The sequence below is a fragment of the Prunus persica genome, chromosome G1 (genome assembly GCF_000346465.2).
Source record: "Prunus persica cultivar Lovell chromosome G1, Prunus_persica_NCBIv2, whole genome shotgun sequence".
NCBI classification, from domain to species: domain Eukaryota; kingdom Viridiplantae; phylum Streptophyta; class Magnoliopsida; order Rosales; family Rosaceae; genus Prunus; species Prunus persica.
In genome coordinates, this window is record NC_034009.1 from 2,526,373 (window position 1) to 2,553,233 (window position 26,861).

Sequence of the window (26,861 nt, forward strand, 5' to 3'; positions counted from 1 at the left end):
AATCACCGTCGTGTATTCGATTTTTCAATGGTCGTGGAATCCACCGTCATCTTTTCCCTCATATACCACGACGCTAAATCACCGTCGTTGTTAAAATATACAACGTCATCAACAAATACAAAACGACGTCTTTGTACTGCAAAAAGATCTAAAAAAGCAGTCGAGGATGAGAATAGACGACCAACTCTCTAAAAAAACCGTCGTTAAAAAGGAAAAATATGACACATATTAAGAGAACAAGGCCGCAAGATAGACATACAACGACGAAAATAAAAATACGACGCCGTTAAATATCATTTTCACGACAATAAAAAATTTGACGTCTTTAAATACATTAGAAGACGACGTTATTGATACCTACTATGTCGCATATATAAAAACAGCCGTCGTAAAATTAATTTTCCACTTCGATTTTTCGATAAAAGATGATGTGGAAATAGTTGTCAGTGTCATTATTTACGACGTATGTATTTATTGAGTAGACGTTGAAAAACGACACAACGTCGGTTACAAATATATGAGAGTCGTATTACAAAATTTATACGTCATATTTTCAGAAACAAACAACGACGATAAATATTAGACGTTGTTAAATAAAACAACGTCGGAAAACAATAAAAACAGACGTGTTTAGTCTGCTAAAGTTCTAGAAAATAGTCGAGGATGAGAATAGACGACCAACTCAAACAAATCACCGTCGTTAAAAAGGAAAAATATGACACATGTTAAAAGAACAAGGCCGCAAGATATACATACAACGACGACAACTAAAATTTTACGCCGTTAAATATAATTTACACGACAAGAAAAAATATGACGTCTTTAAATACATGAGAAGACGACGTTATTGAAATATACTACGTCTCTTATTTACAAACAACCGTCGTGAAATAAATTTTCCACTTCGATTTTTCTAAAAAAGATGACGTGAAAATAGTTGTCAGTGTCATTATTTACGACGTATGTATTTATACAGTTGACGTTGAAATGCGAAACAACGTCGGTGGCATTTATATAGTCGACGTTGTATTTATATCTATCATCATTACTCACGACGCACTTAATAATATAGACGACGTTGAACTTCTAAACAACGTCGGTTCCAAATAAATGAGAGCCGTATTACAGAACATATAGACGGCGTTGATTATGATGAGAGCCGTATTACAAATAACGTCGTTTAATTGTTATTAGACGGCGGTTATAATGAATTTCCGTCGGAATTCATTTCGTTCCTCTTCGTTTCTAAAAGAACTTGCGACGTGGAAAATGTATGATGACGTCGTATTTTTTAACGTTCAGATTATATATCTCGTTTTTTAGACGTCGGTATTATGGGATTGGAGTCGTGTTATTTTGAATTACATGGCGGTTCTTAATCCTTCCCCGACGTGATATCCTGAATAATTGCTTCACAATTGCGTCGTGGTTCTTCATTGTTACGTTGCTTTAAGACGTCGGTAAATATGCTGAATAACTGGTTCACAATAACGTCGTGTTTTATTTGAACGTAGAAAGTGAAGAAAGCACATTACAATATATTACAAAATTAATGTCATACACTGCCAATTACATAAGCATCATTCAATCCATATATCTTCACACCCATCTCGAATATTTTGACCGCCTAACTCACCCACCAGTTCATCAAATGTGTCAACATTTGGCATCCCTCTAGTAAATGGCTCACACTCAATTATCACATCACCTAAGACTTCATCACCAATAACATCATTATATTCTCTATTAGGCATTGATAACACTACCGACCAACCACGATGCATCGGGTCGTCAACAAAAAATATTTGTTTGACTTGAGAAGCCAAAACAAATTGGTCATTCCTATGTCCAATTTTACTCAAATCTACAAGGGTAAATCCAAGTTCGTCGACTACAAGACCAGAACTATCTATCCAATCACACCTAAAGACTGGGATTGTAAACTTTTGGTAGTCAAGGTCCCAAATTTCTTGAATGACACCATAGAAACCCACATTTGAGAGAATTGGGTTTTTATCCTTGGCACTAGCAACTTGCATGGTATGTGCAAGTAAATAAACTCCACTATTTTGAGTTGTCCGCACATCATCTTATGCCTTGATATTGAATTTAATACCTTTAATAAGATAGCTCCTATATAATGGCACTGACATGTTTGGACCAGCTGCTAGCCACCTTAAATTTTCTGATACGCCATGATTGTCTTCCTCAAGTTCACTTTGAACCTGCAAATTAATCATATCTTAATTCAATCTAACATATAAATAAGAAGAAAATTAAAAGAGAAATATGTTATTCAACAATATATACCTTGAAGCGTAGCCATTGAATGAAAGTGCTATTGTGCTTATCCTGCAGCCACTTTGTTCTCTTTCTAAATTTTGGATAAGCAGTCTTGATGTGAATCATATGTTGCCTACATGACACGAAAAATTCAAGCATTACGGTCCTAAATATAGAAGATAAACATAAGAAATAATTTAAAATGGAAACTTAAAGAATAAAGCTCATACGTACTCGATATAAGGTAGGACTTCCTCCGTATTCTCCAAGACATATAGATGTGCTTGATTCAACAGGTCCTGATCAACTACGCTCACTGTGCAACCTGATAATGGCTTTGAAAGTCCCATCTTTTGGCTTGAAGGCACTCCAACTGTACTAGCATCAGATAAATGCTGAGTACAAAACTCTACCGCTTCTTCAGCTATATACCGCTCAGCAATGCAACCTTCGGGACGAGTACGATTCTGAACATACCCCTTCAGCACTTTCATATATCTTTCAAACGGATACATCCACCTAAAATATACTGGCCCACATAGACGAACTTCTCTGACAAGATGTACTACTAGATGAACCATGATATCAAAGAATGAAGGGGGAAAGTACTTCTCAAGCAAACACAGAGTAACTACTACATCTTCTTCCAACTTATCTAGCTTGGAAACATCAACAGTCTTTGCACATATAGCATTGAAGAAGAAGCACAAACGAGTTATTGCATACCTTGCAGGCTTCTCCAAAACAGAACGAATTGCCACAGGGAGCAATTGTTGCATTAAGGTATGACAATCATGTGATTTAAGGCCAAGAAGTCTTGAATCTTGTAAAGATACAAGATTTTTAATATTTGAAGAATAACCTTCAGGGACCTTCATACCATAGAAAGAATTGCAAACCTCTCTCTTCTCTGCTCTTGACAAATTCCAAGGCCCAGGAGGCAAACGAGTACGTCTTTCTCCATACTCGGGTTGCAAATCAGTTTTGACCCCCATGTTCAATAAATCTAATCGAGCAGCAATCCCATCTTTATTTTTTCCAGGGATCTCCAGCAATGTACCAATGATACTATCGCAAACATTCTTCTCAATGTGCATAACATCTAGGGCATGCCTCACAGGAAGGTATTTCCAATACTCGAGATCAAAGAATATTGATTTCTTCTTCCAACAAACTCTGTCACCATTTTCAACCATATGCAGCACTTCTTCTCCGGTTAATGGCTCGGGAGGTATGCCATATTCAGGTTTCCCATTAAAAGCTGCACGTTGCCTCCTATATGGATGATTGATTGGTAACCATTTTCTATGCCCAATGTAACAAATTTTGTGGCCATTTTTCAACCTGTGACTAGGTGTATCATCGCCGCATATTGGACAAGCTTTATATCCTTTAACAACACAACCAGATAAGTTTCCATAGGCGGGGAAATCATTAATTGTCCACATTAATGCAGCTCTGAGTGTAAAGTATTCTCCATTATGTGCATCATACACTCCTCTAATCCCAACCCACAAGGATTTTAAATCATCAATCAAAGGCTCCAAGTAGACGTCTATATCATTTCCAGGTTGTTTAGGACCGGAAATCAATAAGGTTAACATCATGAACTTTCGTTTCATGCACAGCCATGGAGGGAGATTATATGTAACTAAGATAACCGGCCAACAACTATATCTGCTACTTAGAGAACTGTGGGGATTGAATCCATCAGATGAAAGAGCCAATCTCAAGTTTCTCGGCTCATTACCAAACTCAGGCCATTTATCATCAAGAAGTTTCCAAGACGGGGAATCCGCCGGATGAGACATCTGACCGTCAATTGATTTTCTAGCAGCATGCCACCAAGTCAGACTCTTAGCTGTCTCATGTGATTGAAACATCCTTTTAAACCTTGGAATTGGGGGAAAATACCACACCACCTTCGCTGGCACACCCTCTTTCAAGATTGAATCTTTGCCTTCCTTCCACCTTGAGATACCACAAGTAGGACAATTAGTTGAATCCTCATACTCCTTCCTATACAAGATGCAATCATTGGGGCATGCGTGCATTTTCTCATAACTCAGCCCCAATGCACACAAAGTCTTTTTAGCCTCATACATGGAGGTTGGTATTGTATTTCCTTCTGGAAGCAAATCGCCTTGAAGTATCAATAATTCTGTAAAACAGACATCACTCATCCCATGTTTTGCCTTCAAATTATACAACTTCACTAATGCCGATAACTTCGTGTACTTTCTACAACCAGGGTACACTGGTTGATCTCCATCCCCAATCACATTGGCAAACTCATACGGATCCGAACCAAAATCACCAAAATCATTATCATCCATATCAATTTCTTCAGACACAAAACTGTACCTACTATGGCCATCATCTTCTTCAACATTTCTACTAGCATTAGTAGTTGCTTCCCAAGGTTCTCCGTGAAATGTCCAATTCTTATAGCTTTGGTCAATTCCATTAAAGTATAAGTGATCCCTTATAATTCCAACCCCAAACAACTTCAAATTAACACATTTAACACATGGACAACGGATATGTGTTGTAGTTAGAAGATTTTCTACAGCAAAGTTCAAAAATGCTTCCACCCCAAATTCATATGCCTTCGATCTTCTATCCAAGTGCATCCATGACTTATCCATCTCCGACACTATAACCTATTATCTATAATAAAGTGAAAATACAGGCAATGACCATCACTATAGCAGATTATACAATGATCTAATCGCAAGTAATACACAACAGAGACGACGGGTTTTAAATAAAAACAGACGTATTTGGCATATATAGACGACGGATTTTCAACAGACGTCGTCTATTATAAGTAATACAAACGACAGTTTATGAAAAAACCGTCGTGTATAAGTAATACAACGACAGTAGTTTAAAAACACCGTCGTGTAATCGTCGTCGTATGCCTTAAAATTCGTCGTGTCTCAGTTTATTTTCAAGAACACAAAACCCATTAAGAACACAACATATATATGAAACCAAGCAAGAAACCAACATATACATGAAACCAAGCATGAAAACAATAAATCCATTCCCAATTCAACATAACATAGGGTGATTAAAAGATACGACAAAATTAAATCCATTCCCAATTCAACATAACAGATATTTGATCTTGTCATGAACCCATTAAACAGAAAATCCATGAACCCATACCTATAAGCACATTATTAACAGATCGCAAAGCATACACATAAAACCCTTTAACAAAACAACCTAATATCATTCAATGAATTTACAAGGGGAAGATAGGGTTTGTATTTACAGGTTGGACGAGCTCACAGATTCGACGGAGCCTGGAGAGTGCAACTTTTAATTAGAGCAGAAGTGAGAGAGCGAAATGTTATGTCGCGCGAAATCTGAAAATTTTAGGTTTCAAGGTTCGAAGTATAAGAATAAGAGCCAAATCTAAAAAAATTTAGGTCGCGCGAAAATTTTTAGAGTTCGCGCGTTTTAAAACGTCGAAAGAAAAACCAAGGCGAAAGTTCTACACGTACCGACGTAAATTTAATATTCCACGACGGAAACTTCATTTTTCGGATTAAGAACGTAAGGCCGTTCATTTTGAAGCTTCATTTTTCGGATTAATTTTAAATTTATTTTGAATTTTTTATATAACGACGACTGAAAAACCACGTCGGTGTTAAGAAATTAAAGACGTTGTAAATTATATAAACCGACTTACATATTAAAATGACGTCGTTTAAAGAGTAAACCATGTCGTATGTTTTTCTGTACGACGTAAAATATGTATTCCACGACGCAACCACCGTCGTTAAAAATTAATACCCTAAACCCATAAAACTAAATTATACAATTTAAAAAATTAAGTTTATAAAAGGTTTTATGGTTTTAAAGCCTAACATATACCCTAGACTACCCAAAAATTATACTTTAAAAATAAACCCCAATAAATAACAACCCTAATCTCTAAACCCTAGACTCTAAACCCTAAACCATAAAACTAGAAGTGATTTTATGACTCATCAAAACAATTTTGTTTTGGATGGTCATTTTAAATTTTTGTTATTCAAAATGAATTTTTTCAAGGTTTATGTGGAAGAAAATATATCAATGACTTCATAGGAGTTGACTTTTCAATTTTCTGATTTATTTTAAATTTATTTTGAATATTTTGATATAAAAATAATAAAATATTCTTACCACAACAACAAACCACGTCGGTGTTAATAAATTGTAGACGTTGTAAATTGTAATAGACTACTAAGTCGTTAAAATGACGTCGTTAAAATGAGAAACCATGGCGGCTATTTACCTATACGACGTAAAATATATATATCAACGACTTAACCGCTGTCGTTACATAAACGTCGTCGATGATACCCTGAACCCTTAAGAAATTGAAGATGTTGTAAACCATAAACGACTCAATTGTTCAAAGAACGTCGTCTAACTATATTTTTACGTCGTATTTGTTTAAAACACGAAACAACAAAATACGACGGTTTTTGACTTTATTAGGTCGTTGGAAAAGTATTACACGTCGGTTAAGCAATTTGTATGTTTGTTTTTTTTTTAATTTAAGAAAACCTCAACAAATTTTTACATTACATATTATAGAGAAAATTTGTACATTATACATAAATATCAAGTGTTCAATAATTGCCCTGTTTAATAATTTGGAAAACAAACTCTGCCCATTCATTCCGGACTTCATCAATGGCTTCTTGGGGGTATGAAGCTTCCTGGTTTCCCTTGGCATACTGCATAAACAATGACTATTAGGGTTTATAAATAAAAAGAAATTCAATCACAGACGACGATATTTTTCATAACCGACGTAGTATATCCATTCAACGACGTTAATTTTACATGACCGTCGTTGATAATACAAAAAACGACGTGAAATGTATGAAGGTAATTTCTTCTTACCTTATTCTCAAACCCCAAGGAAGGATCCATGATGATGTCCCTCATGAAGCGCATCACATAATACCCGCATTCGACATTGCTAGGTTGTTTTGGTGTGCCTGAGAGAGTTTTCCAAATTACATTTTTACGTCCTGCTCGGGCTATGTGGGTATTATATATTTTTAAAGCACTGTTCACGATGTTTTTCGCCTCTTCGTCGACCACACGATGACCTGGCAGAGGATCCAGAAAATAGACGGTCTCCTTCTTTGCTCTTACAATCAGCAAGATCCAATGACGGCTGCACAAAATTAATATAAAAACGACGGTTATTTACAAAAACGACGTATTATAGTATTTCACACGACGAAATAAAGTAGATAACGACGACATTATATATTTATCACGACGACAAATAAATACCGACGTGGTTAGTAGTTTCAAACGACTAAATAAAATAAAACACCGACGTGGTTAGTTTATAATCTGTCATTTATTGAAAATCATAAAAACAAAATCCTAAGGAGACTAACCCTGGATTGTAAGGCATCATGAAAAGCTGTTCACCGTCTGTCTTCTGAAGTCGAGCTGCTACCAGTCGTGATCTTTCAGTTATTGTGCCAGAGTTGGCACTAACTGTAGCAGGGTCAATAAAGCCAACCATGCTGCACATATTGGCTTGTTTCAAAACATCGTGTAAGTACCTAAATACATAAAATAATATAAACAAGTCAGCAAAAACAAACACGACGGTTATGTATAAAAAAACGACGTATTATAATATTTCACACGACGTACTGAAATAGATAAGGACGTTATAATATATTTATCACGACGGTAGTTAGTTAAGACGACGTGGTTAGTTAGTTAAGACGACGCAATATATAAACCAACGAGTTATTATCTTAGAAGTACAAACCTCATATATACAGCCAATACAGTAGCTCCAATTTCTTCCATGCCTGCAAATTGTGTAATATCTTCAGGCAGGAGGAAGGTATCGCGCTCACCACCAAACACCTCCTTATCAATTGTAAATTGGAGTGTCTTATCCTCAGGCAGGAGTGTCGTATCCACAAAACGACAAAGGGTTTTTAAAGAAGATAGCGCCTCCATATTTGAATAAGCACCAACTTCAATAACCTGTTTAAAGAAATAAAAAAAATGACGTGGTAATTCAATAAAGACGACGGTTTAAGGAATAAAACGTCGTCTTAAAAGGATTTAAACGACGGTGAAAAAATTGTCGTGGTAATTCAATAAAGACGACGGTTTTATTAATAAAGCGTCGTCTGAAACCATTTAAACGACGGTGCAAAAACCGTCGTTTAAATATTTTATTACGTCTTAAAAAAAGTCCGCCGTCTAAGTTTTAAACAAACGACGGATTATATAAAAATATCGACGTCTGAAATTTTGAAAAACAAATAAAAAAGGCAAAGTTATGTGAACATACCTTGTCGTCATGCTTTTCTTCATCTTCTTTCTCCTTTTCTTCTTCCTTCTCTTCATCTCTTTTTTCTTCTTCCTTCTCTTCATCTGGCTGATGTTTCCCCATTTTGGCAGTATCATCCTCCAAATGTAGGGATCTCACATCACCTCCAGAGCAGCTAGCTTTGTCAGACATTGGATTTTTGGGGCTTTGGCTAATTCTTGGTTTAAGCATGCTTGGATCAAAATTGGGAATTAATTGGGAAAGCTGACTCAGGAAATGCTCCCTCTCAGCCTCTACCAATTGTTTTGTCCTAGCCTCCATCCTTAAGGCCTCTTTCCTTGCCTTAGCCTCCATCTTTTTAGTCTCTTCTTGAAGGAGAACTCTTAAACTGTCCTTCAAACGGTCGTCAAAGCTCACCCTCTGTGGTTTGGGCAAATTGAAATATTGCCTTGGGGAAACACCAGCACCAACTCCCCTCAGTCTGCCTGGATGCTCGGGGCCCAAAGCCATGGTCAGCACATCATTGCTGCCATCTACTCTGACTTTGCCTTCCGAGACTTGTTTCTGCAATTCATCCTAAAAAAAGATAAACAAAAAAACACACGACGGTTATTTATGTACAAACGACGTATTATATAATTTCACACGACGCAATAACGTATAAACCGACGTTATTATAACTTATCACGACGGTAGTTATACCGACGTGGTTATTTATTTAAAACGACGAAATGAATAAACAACCGACGTCTTATGCTATAATTAAAGATAACAGAGTAGTGATTCTTATTTAGACCGTTAACGACGTTTTTAAAAAAGTTTCGGCGTGGTAATATCATTCACACGACGCGAAAATGAACCACCGACGTCTTATGCTATAATTACAGAAAACATAGTAGTGATTCCTATTTAGACCTTTAACGACGTTTTTAAAAACTTTTCGACGTGGTAATATCATTCACACGACGAAAAATATAACATACGACGTAATAAGAATAATTCACAGTTTAATAAAAATTTAAAACAGAGTGATAGTAGGCTTACAATTAATTTTGCTTTCTCTGCCACCTTTGGATCAGGGATGTTACCATGTTTGTCCTGTCTAGCTCTCTTTCATAAGGTAGATCGATCAATTTCTACCCCAGGCATGGTTTCCTCCAATTGATCCTCCAATCCAGCATATCCTTTTCGAGACAATCGATGATTGTACTCGAGTTTCTCCCTAATCTGTGCATGTTGAGAATGCACAGACTCAAAATCTTTGGATAGCCTTGAAGCTACAAAGGCATCCCATTGTGCTTTCTCTATGAATTTATATGTTTCAGGGGGTTGGCTTAATTTCTCCCTGTCATTGGTGTATGGAAGGATATAATGCCTCGTTAGTGTAGACTTGAAATCCTTCCATTTCTTGGAAGCAGAAGCTAAAACAGAGGTCTTGCCCCCTTGGCCTACGACAAAAGCCATGTCAACTGCTTCCCAAATCTGCTCCTTTATATCCTTGGGGATTTGGGACCATTTCTTGTCCACAAGTGGGATCCTGGAGCGTGCCAACACACCAATATACGACTGCATCTCAATATGTGCTTGGCCAACACCTTTCCCCCTTTTATTGTACTCAACAATTGGCCTCAGTTTCTGAAGCTTTCTCTTCACAACACGAGGCATTGTGCTCATACCTCGACCAGTCTTTGAATCATCAGAGATTGTTGTCTGGCTGGTTTGTTCTGTCTCAGCAGATGATGAAGCAAACTTCATCTTCTTCGAAGACTTCATCTCCTTCGAAGACTTGTCTTGAGGAGCTACCATTCCAAGCTTCTTGGAGCAAGAATCCTTAGTTTGTTGTTGAGAAACCATTTTAACAGACAAAACTGCAAGTGAAAATATTTCAGGAAAACATTAAGAACACAAACGACGGTATTAAAAAAATACGACGTATGATATGATTTTAGACGACGCAATGAAATAATCTCAGACGTAATAAATGTTTAAAACCATTATTTATATAACGTCGTGGTATATATGTTCACACGACGTCAATAGTAATACACCGTCGTGGTAAACTATTATTTATATAACGTCGTGGTATTTATGTTCATACGACGTCAATAGTAATACACCGTCGTGGTATTAACATTCACACGACGTAAAACAATAAGATATTTTGTCGTCTATATTAGATACCAACCCTAGTTTCTTTTTCTTTATATTTTATCAAATAAGGGAAAAACAAAAACCATTGTTCAGAGAAATCAAACCTGCAATTAAACAAGCATATAAAAAAAGACTATTATTTTAAAAACAACTTTGTCAATTTTCAGACGACGCTAGAACAACTGACGAACCGTCGTGGTCTACCGTCGTCTTATTTAGTTGATGTAGTTGTCTTCAAAGTTGGAAACTTTCCCTCTTTGTCTGTATATTTTATCAAACTTGGAAAGAAGTAAAATGATTTTGGCCAGAAAAAAGGTCAAAAGATTTTTCAAACAAAAAACGTATGAGCATGCAAAACAGTAACCAAAATAGTGAAAATGAAAGCTTACCTTTTGCGTGCAATGAAAGCAAGAGGAAGATGATCGATGTTTAAGTTCAGAGACGACGAAGAAGACGAGAGGAAGACGATGAGAAACTCTGACAATGCTCTGACAAGGAAAAAGACGAAAAGGTTTCTCTGGGAGATTGAAATTTTTAATCGGGTTTAGAAACAGTGCATGTGTAAGTCGAAAAGTTGCTTACATATAAAACCATTTCAAAAAAATAATACGGCGGTTACATTTAACTACGTCGTTTTTAACTAACACGACGCAATATTTTTCGTTCGACGTGGAATCATTTCATTTAACGTCGTTAGGTTTAATATAACCGACGTGGATTTTAATTTTTAAATTATGAATAGAATTTTTTTTCCCGTGACCTTTCAGTTTATTTTTCAATTACAGTGCGTTATAAATAGAGTTTTTTTTCCGGAGGAAATTTAAAACGAAGGAAATTAATATTCTGCAATATGTAAAGTTTCTTTTTTGGATGACAGATTTAAATAAAATAAGAATATAAAAACAACAAATGTGTAAGTCAAGTAGACGAAAAGTTGCTTACATATAAAACCATTTCAAAAAAATAATACGGCGGTTACATATAACTACGACGTATAAATTACAAAATACGACGGTACATTTAACTTCGGACGCGGTAAATAAATACGACAGTAGTTTGTAGGTACCGTCGTAGTAAACTCAAAAATTAAAGTACATAAGTAATAACTCGCGTCATGGTAGATTATTTAACACGTCGTTTTTATTAATTTACCGACGTGGATTTTTGTAATATACGTCTATCATACCGACGTTGATTTTACAATTTAAACGGCGGTTGTTTTGTAAGGACTGCCGTTGATTTTAAAAATTTATTCTATAAATTTGTCGCTTTCATTCATTTTCGGTTTACATTTAAGGTTCCAAGTTCTTCCTCTCTTACTCGCATCAAATATATGTCCACAAGAAGAAGCTTGTCAACTAGCCTTCTCACTTCCTTGATCAAGCCTGATAGGACACTTAGTGCTTCTGAATACTCCTTGCTTTCCATCAAAAGAGATGCAAGCCTGGCCTCCACTCGCTGTCGAAGGAAAGTTCGCTTCTCAGGGAAATCTGAAGATCAGATGTGCCTGATCCTCTGCTTGATTTTCTTGCCTAAGAAGATCCGTCGGATTTGTGATAGCCTCTTCCTTTATCCGTAGAGCTTCAGAAGAAGAAGATGGGTTTCAAGAATGAGATAAAGAATAGAAATGGCTTCAGATGGCCTCTAAAGCATGAGCAATTGAATCAGTAGTTTCTGGGAGATATGATGAAGACATTGTCAATGCTTTGAACTACACAAGTCCTGCAGAAAGATATGTTAAAGAAACTAAAACAACGGCGGTTTTCTGTTCTACCGTCGTCTTTTATCGTCGTCTATATTAAGTTAAGATGGCGGTAGATTTATAATTACCGACGTAGATTATTTTGTTAAACGTCGTTAAGTGTACTACAACCGACGTGGATTTTAATTTTAAATTATAAATAGAGTTTTTTTTCCCGTATTCTTTCAGTTTTAGTTTTCAATTCCAAAGCGTGATAAATAGATTTTTCTTTCCCGAGGAAATTTAAAATGAGGGAAATTAATGTTCTAGAATTTGTAAACTAACACGACGCAATATTTGCAAATCTGTGTCATCTGTTAAGATTATGATGTGGAACAGAGTTCCATCTGGTAAGATTTCGTAACCCTTGGGATCTCAGACAAATCTGATTATGTCGGCGGTGTTCTATATAAACCGTCGTGGTTATTTCAATTCTTGTCATTAAGTAGATCTACCGACGTAGGATAAGAAAATCAAAGAAAAAAATTGTTAACAAAAATTCTTATTAAGACGACCGTTAAAATTAAAGGTACGACGTATAAAATGAATAAATACGACGATAAATTTTATTGTACGATTTAAAGATAACGTCGTAGAACTATACGAGAATGACGTCGTTATATTTATATTTTCCGTCGTTGTAAATTAATTTAATACGGCGATATTTTGTATTTTAAAGCCGTAGATTTGTTTGTAATTATACGGCGTCTTATACGAAAACCTCGTCGTGTTATTTTATGAGTAAAAACGGCAGTTTTTATTGAAATCGTCGTCTTTACTTTCTACGTCGGTCGATTCATAACTTCTGCCGTTCTTTGTTGGCATTGATTTTACACTGCGAAAATCTGTTTCAAATAGACGTCGGTTGTTTAATTATGTACGTCGTTGTTTTTGAACAGCCATTTGAAACTCCATTTTTTAGTTGTCTAAGGTTGTATTACACGACGGTGTTTTTAGAACCGTCGTCTTTTTATAAACCACGACGGTTTTCACTTAGACCGTCGTTGTTTTCTGGTCGTCTTTTTCACTTTTTGTAGTAGTGGGTTGTCCAATCTTCTTCTTGAAAAAGTGGTATTGGTGCCGTAATTCGTGATCATCTTGGCTGACATTTCAAATTCCTCTATTTTTAGGACATTCTTCTCACCATTTTTAAGCCACCAGAGAAGATTTCGAGGAAAAATTGGAAGTAGGTATGGGGACTCAGCCCGATAAATAATATATTTATTTTTAAATAATGTATAATATAAAATAACATAACCATGTATGATTATAATATAGTAAATAGAGTAAAATATTTATTTAGTTCTGTCATGTTGAATTGACATTATTTTGATTGGTTGATTTAAATTTTATAATTTAATTGAATGTAATTGAGGGAAATGATAATTTAAGGTGAAATGAAAGTATTATATATCTGATAATATTTTATTAAAACCGGGAATTCGTAAAGGTTTGGAAGGTGGTCCTAAGACAAGGATGGGGGAATCTCCAAAAATCCTTACGGGGACGCCAAAAGAGAGGACTCTTCCATGGGAAGAGTTTGATCCGCACACGATAGGTTCTTTTTCATGAAATTTCACAAAAGGAAAGCAGCAGAATTCTTGTTCATCTTATCAAGACATAAATGGTAAAATGTTAATTGTCCTAAACAAGAAGAGTCAACATTCTGCTTATACGCGTTGGTTTGCCGTTGTTATGAGTTGACATACTGAATGAGAAACTTTCTGGTGTCTTGAGAGTTTAGGTATGCTTTTATGTGTGTTTTCATGAGAGTTCGAACTTAAAATTACTGGTATGCAAATAAAAACTTTTTTTAACTAAGCTAGACCGCTTTTATGTTTTGGGGATCGTTACATTCCTACGCGTATGACATGAGTTTTGGCTGAAGCAATTTCACGTTATGGTGGATGTTTCACGCAAGGACTGAGCACAAGAATCTTCATGTATATTAAATATGATATACCCGACACTACTTAAGCAGTTATTTTCTGAATTATGAATTGATTAACCCTTGCGTTCTAGATCTTCAACCAATTTACTATTCTACATAGGGACTAAATTAAAGTATAAATAATTGAAGTAAATGAGTGTGGGCGCGCGACGCACTTACGTTTTTTTCTTTCTCATTCTTTGTTTTTTTGTTGACTAAAACCAGATGATCAAATAATGTTATGTGTTTCAAATTCTTAAAATAATGTTATGTCTAAATTTGTCAAACCTATGGGGTAGACTAATTAAACTAGTGTAAACAATTACGGAAAATATATTGCTTTGTTGCTTTTGTTTTTTCGGGGTCAGAAAACTGATCAAACAAAAAAACAAATTGAAAATGTTGTCATCGCTGATCAAACTGAATGCCCATTATTAGGGATTAAAGATTAGCTAAAATGTAAGGGATTTCAAAGGCATGATCTTGTAAACAATTTATAATACACGTTTCATCATTCCGCATTGAAAATTCAAACTTTGGGATGAATGACTTATCTTCTTGGGAATTCCTGTGGAGCCTATAAATACTGCTGTACATTGTTGGACAAAAGCACTAATTAGCTCCTCCTCCTACAAACTTCCTTGAGCTTTTGTTCCCATCATCCTCCTATATATCTACTTTCTACTTAGACAAGGGCTTTTACAGTTTTATACTTAAGAGTCTTTTTGTTAATCACGTACATTGTTTTGATCCAGAAAAAAAAAAAAAAAAAAAAAAAGAAAAGAAAAATGGTGGCCGTAACCGGAGCACATGAGAGGTTGGGAAGTGGTGCCAAACTCAGTATCCCAACCATTGATCTTAAGGGCATCGATAGCAACTCAGTTTTACGAACTGAAGTTGTCGAGAAAATTCGAGATGCATGTGAGAAATGGGGTTTCTTTCAAGTTCAAAACGGAATTCCTGTTGAAGTTTTGGAGAGGATGGTGGATGGGATACGTGAGTTCCATGAGAAGGAGAATGAGCTTAAGAAACAATTGTGTTCAAACTCAACGGATTCTGGGAACAAGGAGCAGTATATGTCCAACAATCGCTTTTTCAAATCTTCACAGGGAAACTCGAGGGATTCGTTTGTGTGCTATATGGCTCCTGATCCAACCAAACCAGCAGACGAATTACCCTTAGTGTGCAGGTATGCATGGCACTACATATTAAATAAATTTTTATATATGTAATATTATAATACACTCTAGTCTAACCATGCATTATAATTTTTATATATGTAATTTTCTTTGTGGTGGTAACATGGTAACATGGTGTTACCATGTATTATAACATGAATGAATGAGGACTTTATACCTGGTACAATATTAATAATTTATTTATTTATTTATTGTAATACGGTATATTGGTAACATCAGAACACGGGTTTTGCATTTGCACGTCAAAAAATTTACGTTTGGCATCCCATATTATTTAGATAGTCAACCCAATCTCTAACATGCAAGATAATACATGTCTTGTGAAAAATAATTTCCTTATAATACATAAGTTCATGGAAGTTGATCCTCTTTTATACATAAACTAAAATCTGTACATGACTTCCCTGCATGGTTAGATTATAATTTGCACCTTTTGGTGTTTTACCATTACTTTCATCATTCGGTAAATGAAATTGATGACTTGGAGTTGCAGAGATATAGTGAATGAGTACTCAAAGCTAGTGAAGGATTTGGGATTTACTTTGTTTGAGTTGCTTTCCGAGGCTCTTGGGCTTAAGCCAAACCAACTTAAGGACGCGTACATGGACTCTGTTGAGGGGCTTTCTATTATGGGTCATTACTATCCACCGTGTCCTGAAACAAAATTGACTATGGGCACCGGCAAGCACACTGATGGCTGCTTCATCACCGTACTTTTACAAGATCAAGTGGGTGGCCTCCAAGTTTTGTATGAGGATCAATGGATTGATGTTCGCCCCATCCGTGGAGCTCTTGTCGTCAACGTTGGAGACCTTCTGCAGGCAAGTTCATTATTACAATTAGATAGCCAAATTTTTCGTTGCATGAAATCTATCAATAACAAATAATAAAAAAGATTATATATATGAAGTTTTAATAAACTTATTATGTGTTGTTTTTGTGCAGCTCATCTCAAATGACAAGTTTATTAGTGTTAATCACAGAGTTATCGCGCAGAGTGTAGGCCCAAGAGTTTCTGTGCCAACCTTTTTTAGACCACATGCAGAAAATCCAAAAGCTTATGGACCAATCAAGGAGTTGTTATCAGCAGAAAATCCCCCAATCTATCGGGAAACTAATGTTAAAGATTATCTGAAGCACTACCTCTCAGAACTGGTAAAGGGGAACTCCGCATTAGATAATTTCAAGCTATGAGGGATAATAAAAGCGCTTTGCTTTTGATTCTAGGTACCGTTGTTAATTTCTCCGTCATCGTGGCTCTGTTGGCTGCAGGCTGTGCCTCTGGTCCTCTCCTATGGCTAGGTTTTTTTATTTTTCAGTGTCCTTTTGCTTTTTATTTTAGGCCCACTTGTTTGGTCGTCCTATTTGTGGTCTCAAATTGTCTGTCTGAGAGTCAATTATTGTTATGACGTGTATGCTCTTCTAATAAAAGTACTTTTGGAAACAAAGAAGATAAATAGTACAACTTTCTTGTAGCGTGTGATGACATCAGTTTTAAGCTATGAAAGGATAAAAGGGGTTGGCGTTGTCGCAGGTGCATTGAATTATTTGTTACTCTTTACTCTGTTCTCTGTCATCGTGGTCGTTGCTGCCGTCAACTCTGTTGGCTGCTGGTTGTGCCTCTGACTAGGGCAAGAATTTTTTTTAGTCTCCTTTTGTTTTCTATGAGGGGCCCATTTGTTTAGGCCTCTTATTTGTGGTTAGATTTTGGTGGCGAGTTTGTCCGTTGGACTTGGTCCTCTCTTCTATTTTTGGGTATTTTATTCTAGACTCATTTCATGCTAAAAATGTTGACAAAAATCCCTGTATTACGCTTATTCAATCGAGACCTAATTTGCATTAGTTAATACTTATATTTCCATGACTATTTTGCTCTATATAATCCTTGCTTTAAGACTATTGTAATGGCTATAAAAAAAAAAAAAAAAAAAAACCATAAAAACATACACACCAATTTGTAATACACATAATATAGATATAATTTACCTAAACAAAAGGTCAAAATGAAGAACACATGTATAAATGAAGAAAAAATGCATGAGCAAAAATATAAAATTGGGTTGCCTTAACAATAAGAAGACAAAAAAAAATGTATATGCAATATGCATAAAACTCACACATCGAATCACACACACGCATAATTAAAATGTCATAGAGTTCAAACCTAAGACCTCTGGTCTACAAGATCAGACCCTTTTTCACTCGGCAAGAACCCATTGGCTTTACCTTCATTTTGCTCCTGATTTTCTCCACCCATTAATATGTTTTCTTTGGGTGATAGTCTAAACTAAAAGGGATGAAGTTTCTCATAAACACGCACACTTAACTAAAATGCCATAGGGTTCAAATCTGAGACCTCTAATCTACAAGATCAGGCTCTTTTCCACTCGACTAGAACCCATTAGCTTTACCGTTCATTTTGCTCCTGATTTTCTCCACCTAACAAAAAGAAGAATTTGTTCACACTGCACGCACAAATAGAACGTTCCAAGAGGCTAACAACATACCAAAAGAATAACTCGGAAATAATTTTCTGGGATCTTATTTGAAAGTCCATTTAAAGAAAATTCATCTCCGACAATAATAACTAAGCGCATGTAATTTTTCTTATAGTCCAATTAAGCTTGTATATTAAATTTGAAGGAAAAGTCATAACGTTTGAGTAGTGGCACGTAGTAACAAAATTTTCTTGGTCACAAAGTAATAAATTGCTTTACTTTTCTGGAAGTAGAAATTTGCTGTCGGATGGGAGAAAACGTTTTGACTGTAGAACATATAGCAAACTGATGCTGGCACCTTCTAATTGGATGGTCAACGTTTCTGTTCACTAGCTGAAATTGCAATTGCGACATGTTATAAGTGAATAAATTTATAAGATTGATTTAAAATAAATTAGCAGGGAAAAGATTGTTGGTACCAAGTATACCTAGTATTGATATTTGGTTGTTGGTTTTGTTTGGTCGATATTATTATTATTATAACCAATAATTCTTCAAATACATATATAATATAGTATTAGATTGTTAAATTTTAGGGAGATGGTCAACAGCTAGCCCACTATTAATAACACCGATATTATTATAAAAGACCTCAGTTATATTAGTAATAGAATCATTCATTTTATGTTATATTTTATTTAGTTAATTTTCTAATATGAGAATGTAACTTATATTATTCAACAGATACTACAGAACAATCACTTTCTGAATATGAATTGATTATAAGTGTTGCTTTCTAGATCTTCAATTAAATTCCTGCCTGAAGTATAAACAATTGGATAGTAAATAGGGTCGGCTATATATTGTTATTATATGCAGCCAGTCTTTTTCGTGATAAATAAAATTATTTTTGGCTGCACAGGAAGAGATCTATGTCCTTTTTATCTTTCTTTTTTTTCATTTTGGAATTCTTGTGCAGCCTATATTATATATATATACAAAAATTCTCCTATACGGACGTTTGGATGTTATTATCGTGCGAACACCATATATTTTTTAATACGCCTCAATTATTTCTTCTCTATTTACAATGACATCCGCACAATAATAACTTTGTGGACATCTATATATAGCTCTACTTGTTAATCACGTACGTTGTTTGATAAAAAAATAAAAAAAAATTGTTGGCCACAATACGAGCAGATGAGAGGGAGGGAACTGGTGCCCAATTAAGTATCCCAACCATTGATCTTCAAGGCATGACTGAGCACTAGAATCTTCCTTTATATCAAATATTATATATTATTGTACCAGATACTACTGGGGTAGGCAGTTACTTTCTGAATTATGAGTTGATTAACCCTTGCTTTCTAGAACTTCAACCAAATTACTATTCGAAATAGGGACTAAATAAGCTTTGGTCCAATGACGTGCTTTCTAGGTTGAATTACGTTTTTATTGTCTAATTTGTTGTGCTGACCTTTTTTTTTTCAAACAGATTGTTTGCAAATTTGCCAATGAATGCTCATTACTGTTAATTTTTTTTAATAATAATTTCAGTCAAATTTGTATCTTTAATCAAAATTAGGTGTTTTGGGATATACTCATTGGTGCATAGGCAAATTTGACTACGTGATTATTTGTCAGAATTTTATTTAAATACATGTTTTTAAAGTAAATATGCCTCTACGTATATTATGGAACTTGCGAAATTCGTAGGAAGGGTGGGTCTTTGTCTTCATATTTTTTTAAAAACTTACCCTACCTATACACAATCTAGGTAAATTAGGTAACTTACCTTACCTATACACATTATGTATATATATAGGTAATGTGTCAAACCTATATGGGTACACTAAATTATTCTGAACAATGCGAAAAAAATATCATGCTTGATATGGGAACTTTTCAAAACTGATATGGTTAAGTTGTCATCGCTGAGCAAATTGAATGCCCGTTATATGAGGAATAAAAGTAGGGAGGTTGAAAAGAAAGGAGAATCCTGGTCATAGGGCATGAGTTGTAAAAAATTAAAAATACATGTTGTGTGTCATTACAGGCATTGAATTCAAACTTTTGGTTTGGAATTCCTGTGCATGCAGCCTATAAATATGTTGCTACACATTATAGGCCAAAGCACTAACTCCTCCTCCTACAAACTGCCTTAGTAATATCTCCTTATACCCCTCCTCTTCTGCTTGTACTTTCTAATTAGCTTGTCTATTTGTTAATCACGTACATTTTTTGATCCAAAACCAAAAAATAAAAAAAAATGGTGGCCGTAACAAGAGCAGATGAGGGGCTGGGAAATGGTGCCCTCAGTATCCCAACCATTGATCTTAAGAGCATCAATAGCAACTCAGTTTTACGAACTGAAGTTGTCGAGAAAATTCGAGATGCATGTGAGAACTGGGGTTTCTTTCAAGTTCAAAACGGAATTCCTGTTGAAGTTTTGGAGAGGATGGTGGATGGGATACGTGAGTTCCATGAGAAGGAGAATGAGCTTAAGAAAGAGTTGGGTTCAAACTCAAACGATTCTGGGAACAAGGAGCAGTATATGTCCAATAATCGCTTTTTCAAATCTTCACAAGGAAACTCGAGGGATTCGTTTGTGTGCTATATGGCTCCTGATCCAACCAAACCAGCAGACGAATTGCCCTCAGCGTGCAGGTATGCAGCGCAAATTTTTATTTATGTAATATTATAATACACGTCTAACCATGCAATTAGGGTTGGAGAGAAATTTTCTTTTGTGGTGGAAACATGGTAACATGGTGCTACCATATATTATAACATGAGTGAATGAGGACTTTATACTTGGTACAATATTAATAATATATATATATATACTTATTGTAATAGGTTGAATCGGTAACATCACATGGTGGGTTCTGATAATATATGTCCTCAGAAAAATAATTTCCTTATAATACATAACTTCAAGGAAGTTTATCCTCTTTTATACAGAAACTAAAATCTGTTGCACCTTTTACTGTTTTACCATTATTTTCATTATTTGGTAAATGAAATTAATCAGTGAACTTGATGACTTCGAGTTGCAGAGATATAGTGAATGAGTACTCAAAGCTAGTGAAGGATTTGGGATTTACTTTGTTTGAGTTGCTTTCTGAGGCTCTTGGGCTTAAGCCAAATCAACTTAAGGACGCGTACATGGACTCTGTTGAGGGACTTTCTATTATGGGTCACTACTATCCACCATGTCCTGAAACAAAATTGACTATGGGCACCGGCAAGCACACTGATGGCAGCTTCATCACCGTACTTTTACAAGATCAAGTGGGTGGCCTCCAAGTTTTGTATGAGGATCAATGGATTGATGTTCGCCCCATCCGTGGAGCTCTTGTCGTCAACGTTGGAGACCTTCTGCAGGCAAGTTCATTATTACAATTAGATAGCCAAATTTTTTCGTTGTATGAAATCTACGTACTAATACCAAATAATAACAAAGATTCTGTATGAATGAAGTTTTAATAAACTGATAATTATGTGTTGTTTTTGTGCAGCTCATCTCAAATGACAAGTTTATTAGTGTTAACCACAGAGTTATCTCGCAGAGTGTAGGCCCAAGAGTTTCTGTGCCAACCTTTTTCAGACCACATGCAGAAAATCCAAAAGCTTATGGACCAATCAAGGAGTTGTTATCTGAAGAAAATCCCCAAATCTATCGGGAAACTAGTGTTAAAGATTATCTGAAGCACTACCTCTCTGAACTGGTAAAAGGGAACTCCGCATTAGAACATTTCAAGCTATGAAGGGACAAAAGGGCTTTGCCTTTTGGTTTTGGCTACTATTGTTTCTTGCTCTGTTAGTTTCTCTGTCATCGTTGTCGTTGGTGCCGTCGACTCTGTTGGCTGCAGGCTGTGCCTCTCATCCTACGGCTTGGAGTTTTTAGTGTCATTTTACTTTCTATGTTGGGCCCATTTATTTTGTGGTATAGTTTTGTTGTTGCTTGGTGACGAGTTTGTATGTTGTTGGTGTTGGTCCTCTCTGATTTTTATAGCAGCTTGTGTTTCTCTCTTGCGGTCTCAAACTGTCTTATTACGTGTATGCTCTTCTAATAAAAGTACTTTTGAAAAGAGAAAAGATATTTGTGAAATTGATGCCGCATATAGTACAACTTTCTTGTAGTGTGCGCTGGTTTGGTTTGGTTAATAGGGAAACAAAGAGCATGGCCTATCATTTGAAAAATTGGAATATTTTTTGCTCATCACTTTAATTTAATGTGTATTTTTATCACTCTTTTTAATACTTGACACATGTTCATTGGCATAACTATATAGTTAACTCTTTGCTTTGTATTTTTAGAACCATATAGTTATACTTATAGAAACCCGTCAAGTGTTGAGAAGAGTGATGATTGTATACTTTGAATTAAAGTGGTGAGCAAAAATACCCTTCTAAAAAACAAGGGAATAATGGGCAGATGAAAGAAAAAAAAAAAAGATGATAAAATGATACACTAAAAAAAAAAGTTCCCAAAATCTACTGGGAAGCTGATTTTTAAGAGTATATATGATGCATCATTCCTAAGAAAGATCAACCTGCCGACAATTATAGTACATTTCAAGATATGACACCTTATTTGGAGTCATTTTTGTTATTGGACTTATCCTAAAAATTGGCTGGAAGTGGCCGGAATTTCAAACTCAAAACCAATGGAACTTTGGATCATGGTTTGATCTATCTAGACTAGAAATCGTTCCAATCCTCCCAACGAGCAGCTAAGTCGTGAAAAATAGGTAAGGATCCATACCTTGATCGTCCGATTTGGTGGCTGGATGATGGAGATCGACGGCCGTGAAGTTTCGAACGAAAACTGGCGATTTTCGTGGTTTTCCAGCGGGATCACGGCTGCGGCTGGCGTCGAGGTAGGTTGAGGTTGACGGCGAGGCTTGGCCGGTCGTTTTGGCTCCGGTCTTGCAGCTTAGGTGGTCGGTGGTGAAAGCTCTGGCGGTTTGAAGGTGACGGCTGGAGAAAATTTCGAAGGGGAGGAGGGTTCTGCGCGACAGGAGAGAGAAAGGAGGGTTTAAAATCCTGATTTCTTAAATTACCATTTTGCCCTTCTACGTATTTTGACCGTATTTTCTTCGTTAAAGCTCCAATTTGAGCCAACATCGTGTTTACGGACTCGTTTCATCGTGCTTTACGCAACGGTGTGTGTGGAATTGTCAAATTCCTTCTCGGTCAAAAAGTCAACTTTTCTTTACTAAATTATTCTAATGACAAAATTGTCTTTTTCTCTTAATAAATTAATAATTAAATATTAATTTAGGTGTGGGTTATTACAGATATACCTTGAAATAATCAAATCATAACTAACATAAAAATTTCAAAATAGTATTTTTCTTTCTAATACTACAAGAGGTGCTACATTCTATTTCCGCTCTCTAATTCCCTTGACAAAAAAAACCAGAAAATATAAATAATCAGTGCTAACATGGTAACATACAGTCTTCAAGTTCATTTGTTATCTTTAGATGCGAATCTATGAATTTTTTTCCGAAGGTTGCCGTGTAAAAGTTCTTAAAAAAACTTTTTGAGAAAAAACACCTGTCAAATAAAACTAGAAAAAAAAAAAAAGGAAAAAAAAAAAACCACTCATAACAATGAAATAATACTATTATCATTCATAATTTATGAATAGAAGAACATTTTTTTATTAATTTAAAAAGTCACTGATGGTATGCGTGTTTTATATTATAATAATATAGCAGCATATATATATATATTTAAAATTTGCCTGTATATTTTGGTGTTTCCTTTTGACTGGTTGCTGCTGCTGGCCGTTGCGGCGTTGGAATGGAATGGAAGCGGGGCTGCGGCTTCTGTCTGTTTAAAAATAATATAAAAATTTGAACCTGGCCAAAACGGTGAAGATTTGCTGCCTTGCTGGCCTTCATTCAGACTTTTCCACAGACAGGTGGTGGGCGTTCCAGCACCAAGTGGTCAAGATGACTGACTTTTGAGGTATAGTGGCGAGGTGGCGTTCGCTTCTCGAGGATTCAACACGTCAAACTTAGGACTCCACGCACTAATTTTTTTTTTGGTTACAAGGATGGCCGAACCAAAGTGACTAATTTGGAGTGTTATCCAAAGGGATGAATTGACCCCGCCGTTTTCCCCAACGTGGGTCTTCCTCTGACGATGGCTAATCAGCAAATAACAATAACAAAGTGTCATTATTGCATGTGTCAATATACCAAGATTTTGTTTCATGCTAGCAAGTAGACTAGTAGTAGTAACTTGAACGTAGCTCATCTCTTATGTGTGAAGATGGCTGTGGATTTAATTCGTCAGTCATTCATGCCGGCCACCGAAATGGACAACGATCAGTAATTTGCCAAAGGGAGGTTTCCTGGTCCAACTTGAAGATTTGAAGTTTTAGAAAGTTGAGGCTTCAAGTTCGGGATGACATATGTTTGTTGGATGTACTCAGTTGGTATTCCTGATGACATATGTTTTGGGATGTACAAATTCGACTACGTATTTATTTAATTGGTTTAAAGTTGAAATTAGTGGGTAGTTTGTCGATTTTTTATATCCAATTTTCAAATTTCATAATTTCATGGTTTGAAATTAATTTGTTCAATTCAACCAAAAAAACATTAAAAAATTAATTTTTTTTCCAAAGGGCAAGAAAATGTAATTGCTCTCTATAATTCTTAATCTCTATGTTATAGCTCCCTAATACAAACTATATGTAAATGATTTACCTATACAATCTAGATAAATTAGCATGAATGGAGTTCAATTGTCAAACCTATATAGAAGCACTAAACTAATCTAAAAATTCACTTTAGTTTTTATTACTAATGGTCTATGAACTTTTCACAAGTCCTCGTTTGAGTCCTCACACTTTCAAATTAATCAGTGTGATCTTTAATCTATTGGTTCACACATCTGTTTAGTCTCTCTAATCGCATTCCATTAAAGTCTCCGATAAAATTTATCATATGACCAACTTTGAAGGGGTAGCATAAAATACAACCTATCTACCGATGAAACAAAGTAAATCTCACATATTTTGCTCAACAAGGCTATATGCTCTCCTTGATGAATCCCAATGTGAAACCCCAATTGTAGAGAATATGGCCTTGTGAAGCAAAAATGTGAGTTTGAGGGCTAAAATGACCTATATGGAAATGTGGATTAGGCCAGTTGTCTAAGGCAGTATGGGCGCCCTCTTGCACCCAAGTTCGATCCCCCTCTTCGTACATTAAATTAGTTTAGAATATCGTGTAAAAAAAGAGGTTAAAATAACCTATATTTAGATGACAATACATGTGACCAATTTTAACGGAAGTTTTGTCAGAATGTGACAATAGAGACCAAATTGATATGTAGGCCAAAATATAAAGGATCATATTGACTGATTTTGGAGTTTGATGACTAAAATGAGGACTTTTAAAAAGTTTAGGATCACTTGTGATAAAGGAAAGACCGAAAAATATATGTCAATGTTGATATGGTAAATGTAGAAAATTGATATTTACTTACTATTAAGTTGTTCGATCCTGCCTAATCGTTAGTGGAGACACACCAGATTGTCTTAATTTTGATATTAGACCGCTCCGTTATTGTAATGGCCCTTTTGTGGCTAGTTTGTATTGGTTCTTTGTGGCTAGTGATTTTTTTAACTGAATTATAAATGCAATCATAGAATTTCTCAACCAAAAAAAAAAAGTTATCCTCCCTCCTCAAATAGAATGCCCATTAAATTAGGAGTTAAATAAGTTAAAAGGGAAAATGCACGCCGGGGTCTTAAAGCATTTACAGATAGGCTTCCTAATCTACAACTCCAAAGATGCTCCTTTACATCTTAAAATATAAAGACTAGGGGCTCTTAGTGTCTCCATGTAATTAATACTGCTTTATTTTAATAATTTATACATTTATTTAATATTGGCTATTATTTGTTATTATATCATTTTATGTAGACAGAGAGCAATTATCTATATATATATAAAGCAAAAGGCAGAGAATGGTGAAATATTCAAAATACCAGAAAATGCCCTTTGTTAATTCAAACATTAAGAATTGAAATTATTAATTAAATGAGGATAATATGGTAAATTTACATTTTTTAATATTAAAAAAATTAAAATTAAAAACAAAATAAGATAATAGGTCCTACTTTTATGGAACATAATTACCCTGTTATCTTTTATTAATTCTAAAAATAAAATAAAAAAGAAAAAGAAAACCAATTGGCACATGCGTGTGCATGTGTCAAGGGGCTAGTGATCAATTAAAAAAGAAACGTCCTCCTCAGTTGTAACACAATATTAATTGGTTGCAAAGGGATTGTAGCTCAAGTGGTTAGAACAGTTATATCTACATCCGAGATCCTTGGTTTGAATCTTCCCTAGGCCTATGCCAATATTGATCGCTTTTATTTATATATAATAAAAAATTAAAGTTTTTATGACTCCCCATATTAGAGAGTATGATTATAGTTAAAATTTTGAATGAAGAAATTTAAAAGTACTAAGGAATTCATAAATGATGGAAATTAATGTTCTAGAATTTATAAAATTTCTTATTTAGCTAATTTAAAACTATAATGGATTTAAACACACAATTTAACGTTTGGTAGTGGTTTTCTAGCGGTAAGGAGGATTTGTGTCCAGACTTTTTAAATTTTTTAATATTTTTTTGTGTGTCAAAAGATAAGAATTTTTAACCAATAACATTTTCATCTACAGTAAGAATATTGAAAACCTGGGGCGTCCCAGAAGAACCTCCCTGTTAGTCCACTCACAAAAGAGGCTGC

General features: G+C 35.3%; 2 protein-coding genes across 2 annotated transcripts; both read left to right on the plus strand.

Moving 5' to 3' along the window:
- Positions 14,956 to 17,573, plus strand: LOC18790288 (1-aminocyclopropane-1-carboxylate oxidase homolog 1). Its single transcript, XM_020570360.1, has 3 exons — positions 14,956 to 15,619; positions 16,123 to 16,450; positions 16,575 to 17,573. The coding sequence occupies exons 1-3, from the start codon at positions 15,219 to 15,221 to the stop codon at positions 16,821 to 16,823; spliced, it is 978 nt and encodes a 325-aa protein (XP_020425949.1). The 5' UTR covers positions 14,956 to 15,218; the 3' UTR covers positions 16,824 to 17,573.
- On the plus strand, positions 20,197 to 22,184 carry LOC18791329 (1-aminocyclopropane-1-carboxylate oxidase homolog 1). Its single transcript, XM_020560976.1, has 3 exons — positions 20,197 to 20,737; positions 21,130 to 21,457; positions 21,592 to 22,184. Exons 1-3 carry the CDS (start codon positions 20,340 to 20,342, stop codon positions 21,838 to 21,840), a joined length of 975 nt encoding a protein of 324 aa, XP_020416565.1. The 5' UTR covers positions 20,197 to 20,339; the 3' UTR covers positions 21,841 to 22,184.

Bases quoted from the DNA above. Each gene is read 5' to 3' on its own strand.
- LOC18790288 (XM_020570360.1), top strand. From the start codon at position 15,219: ATGGTGGCCGTAACCGGAGCACATGAGAGGTTGGGAAGTGGTGCCAAA. The intron at 15,620-16,122 runs GTATGCATGGCA...TTGGAGTTGCAG, and splicing joins GAATTACCCTTAGTGTGCAG to AGATATAGTGAATGAGTACT. The intron at 16,451-16,574 runs GCAAGTTCATTA...GTTTTTGTGCAG, and splicing joins ACGTTGGAGACCTTCTGCAG to CTCATCTCAAATGACAAGTT.
- LOC18791329 (XM_020560976.1), top strand. From the start codon at position 20,340: ATGGTGGCCGTAACAAGAGCAGATGAGGGGCTGGGAAATGGTGCCCTC. The intron at 20,738-21,129 runs GTATGCAGCGCA...TTCGAGTTGCAG, and splicing joins GAATTGCCCTCAGCGTGCAG to AGATATAGTGAATGAGTACT. The intron at 21,458-21,591 runs GCAAGTTCATTA...GTTTTTGTGCAG, and splicing joins ACGTTGGAGACCTTCTGCAG to CTCATCTCAAATGACAAGTT.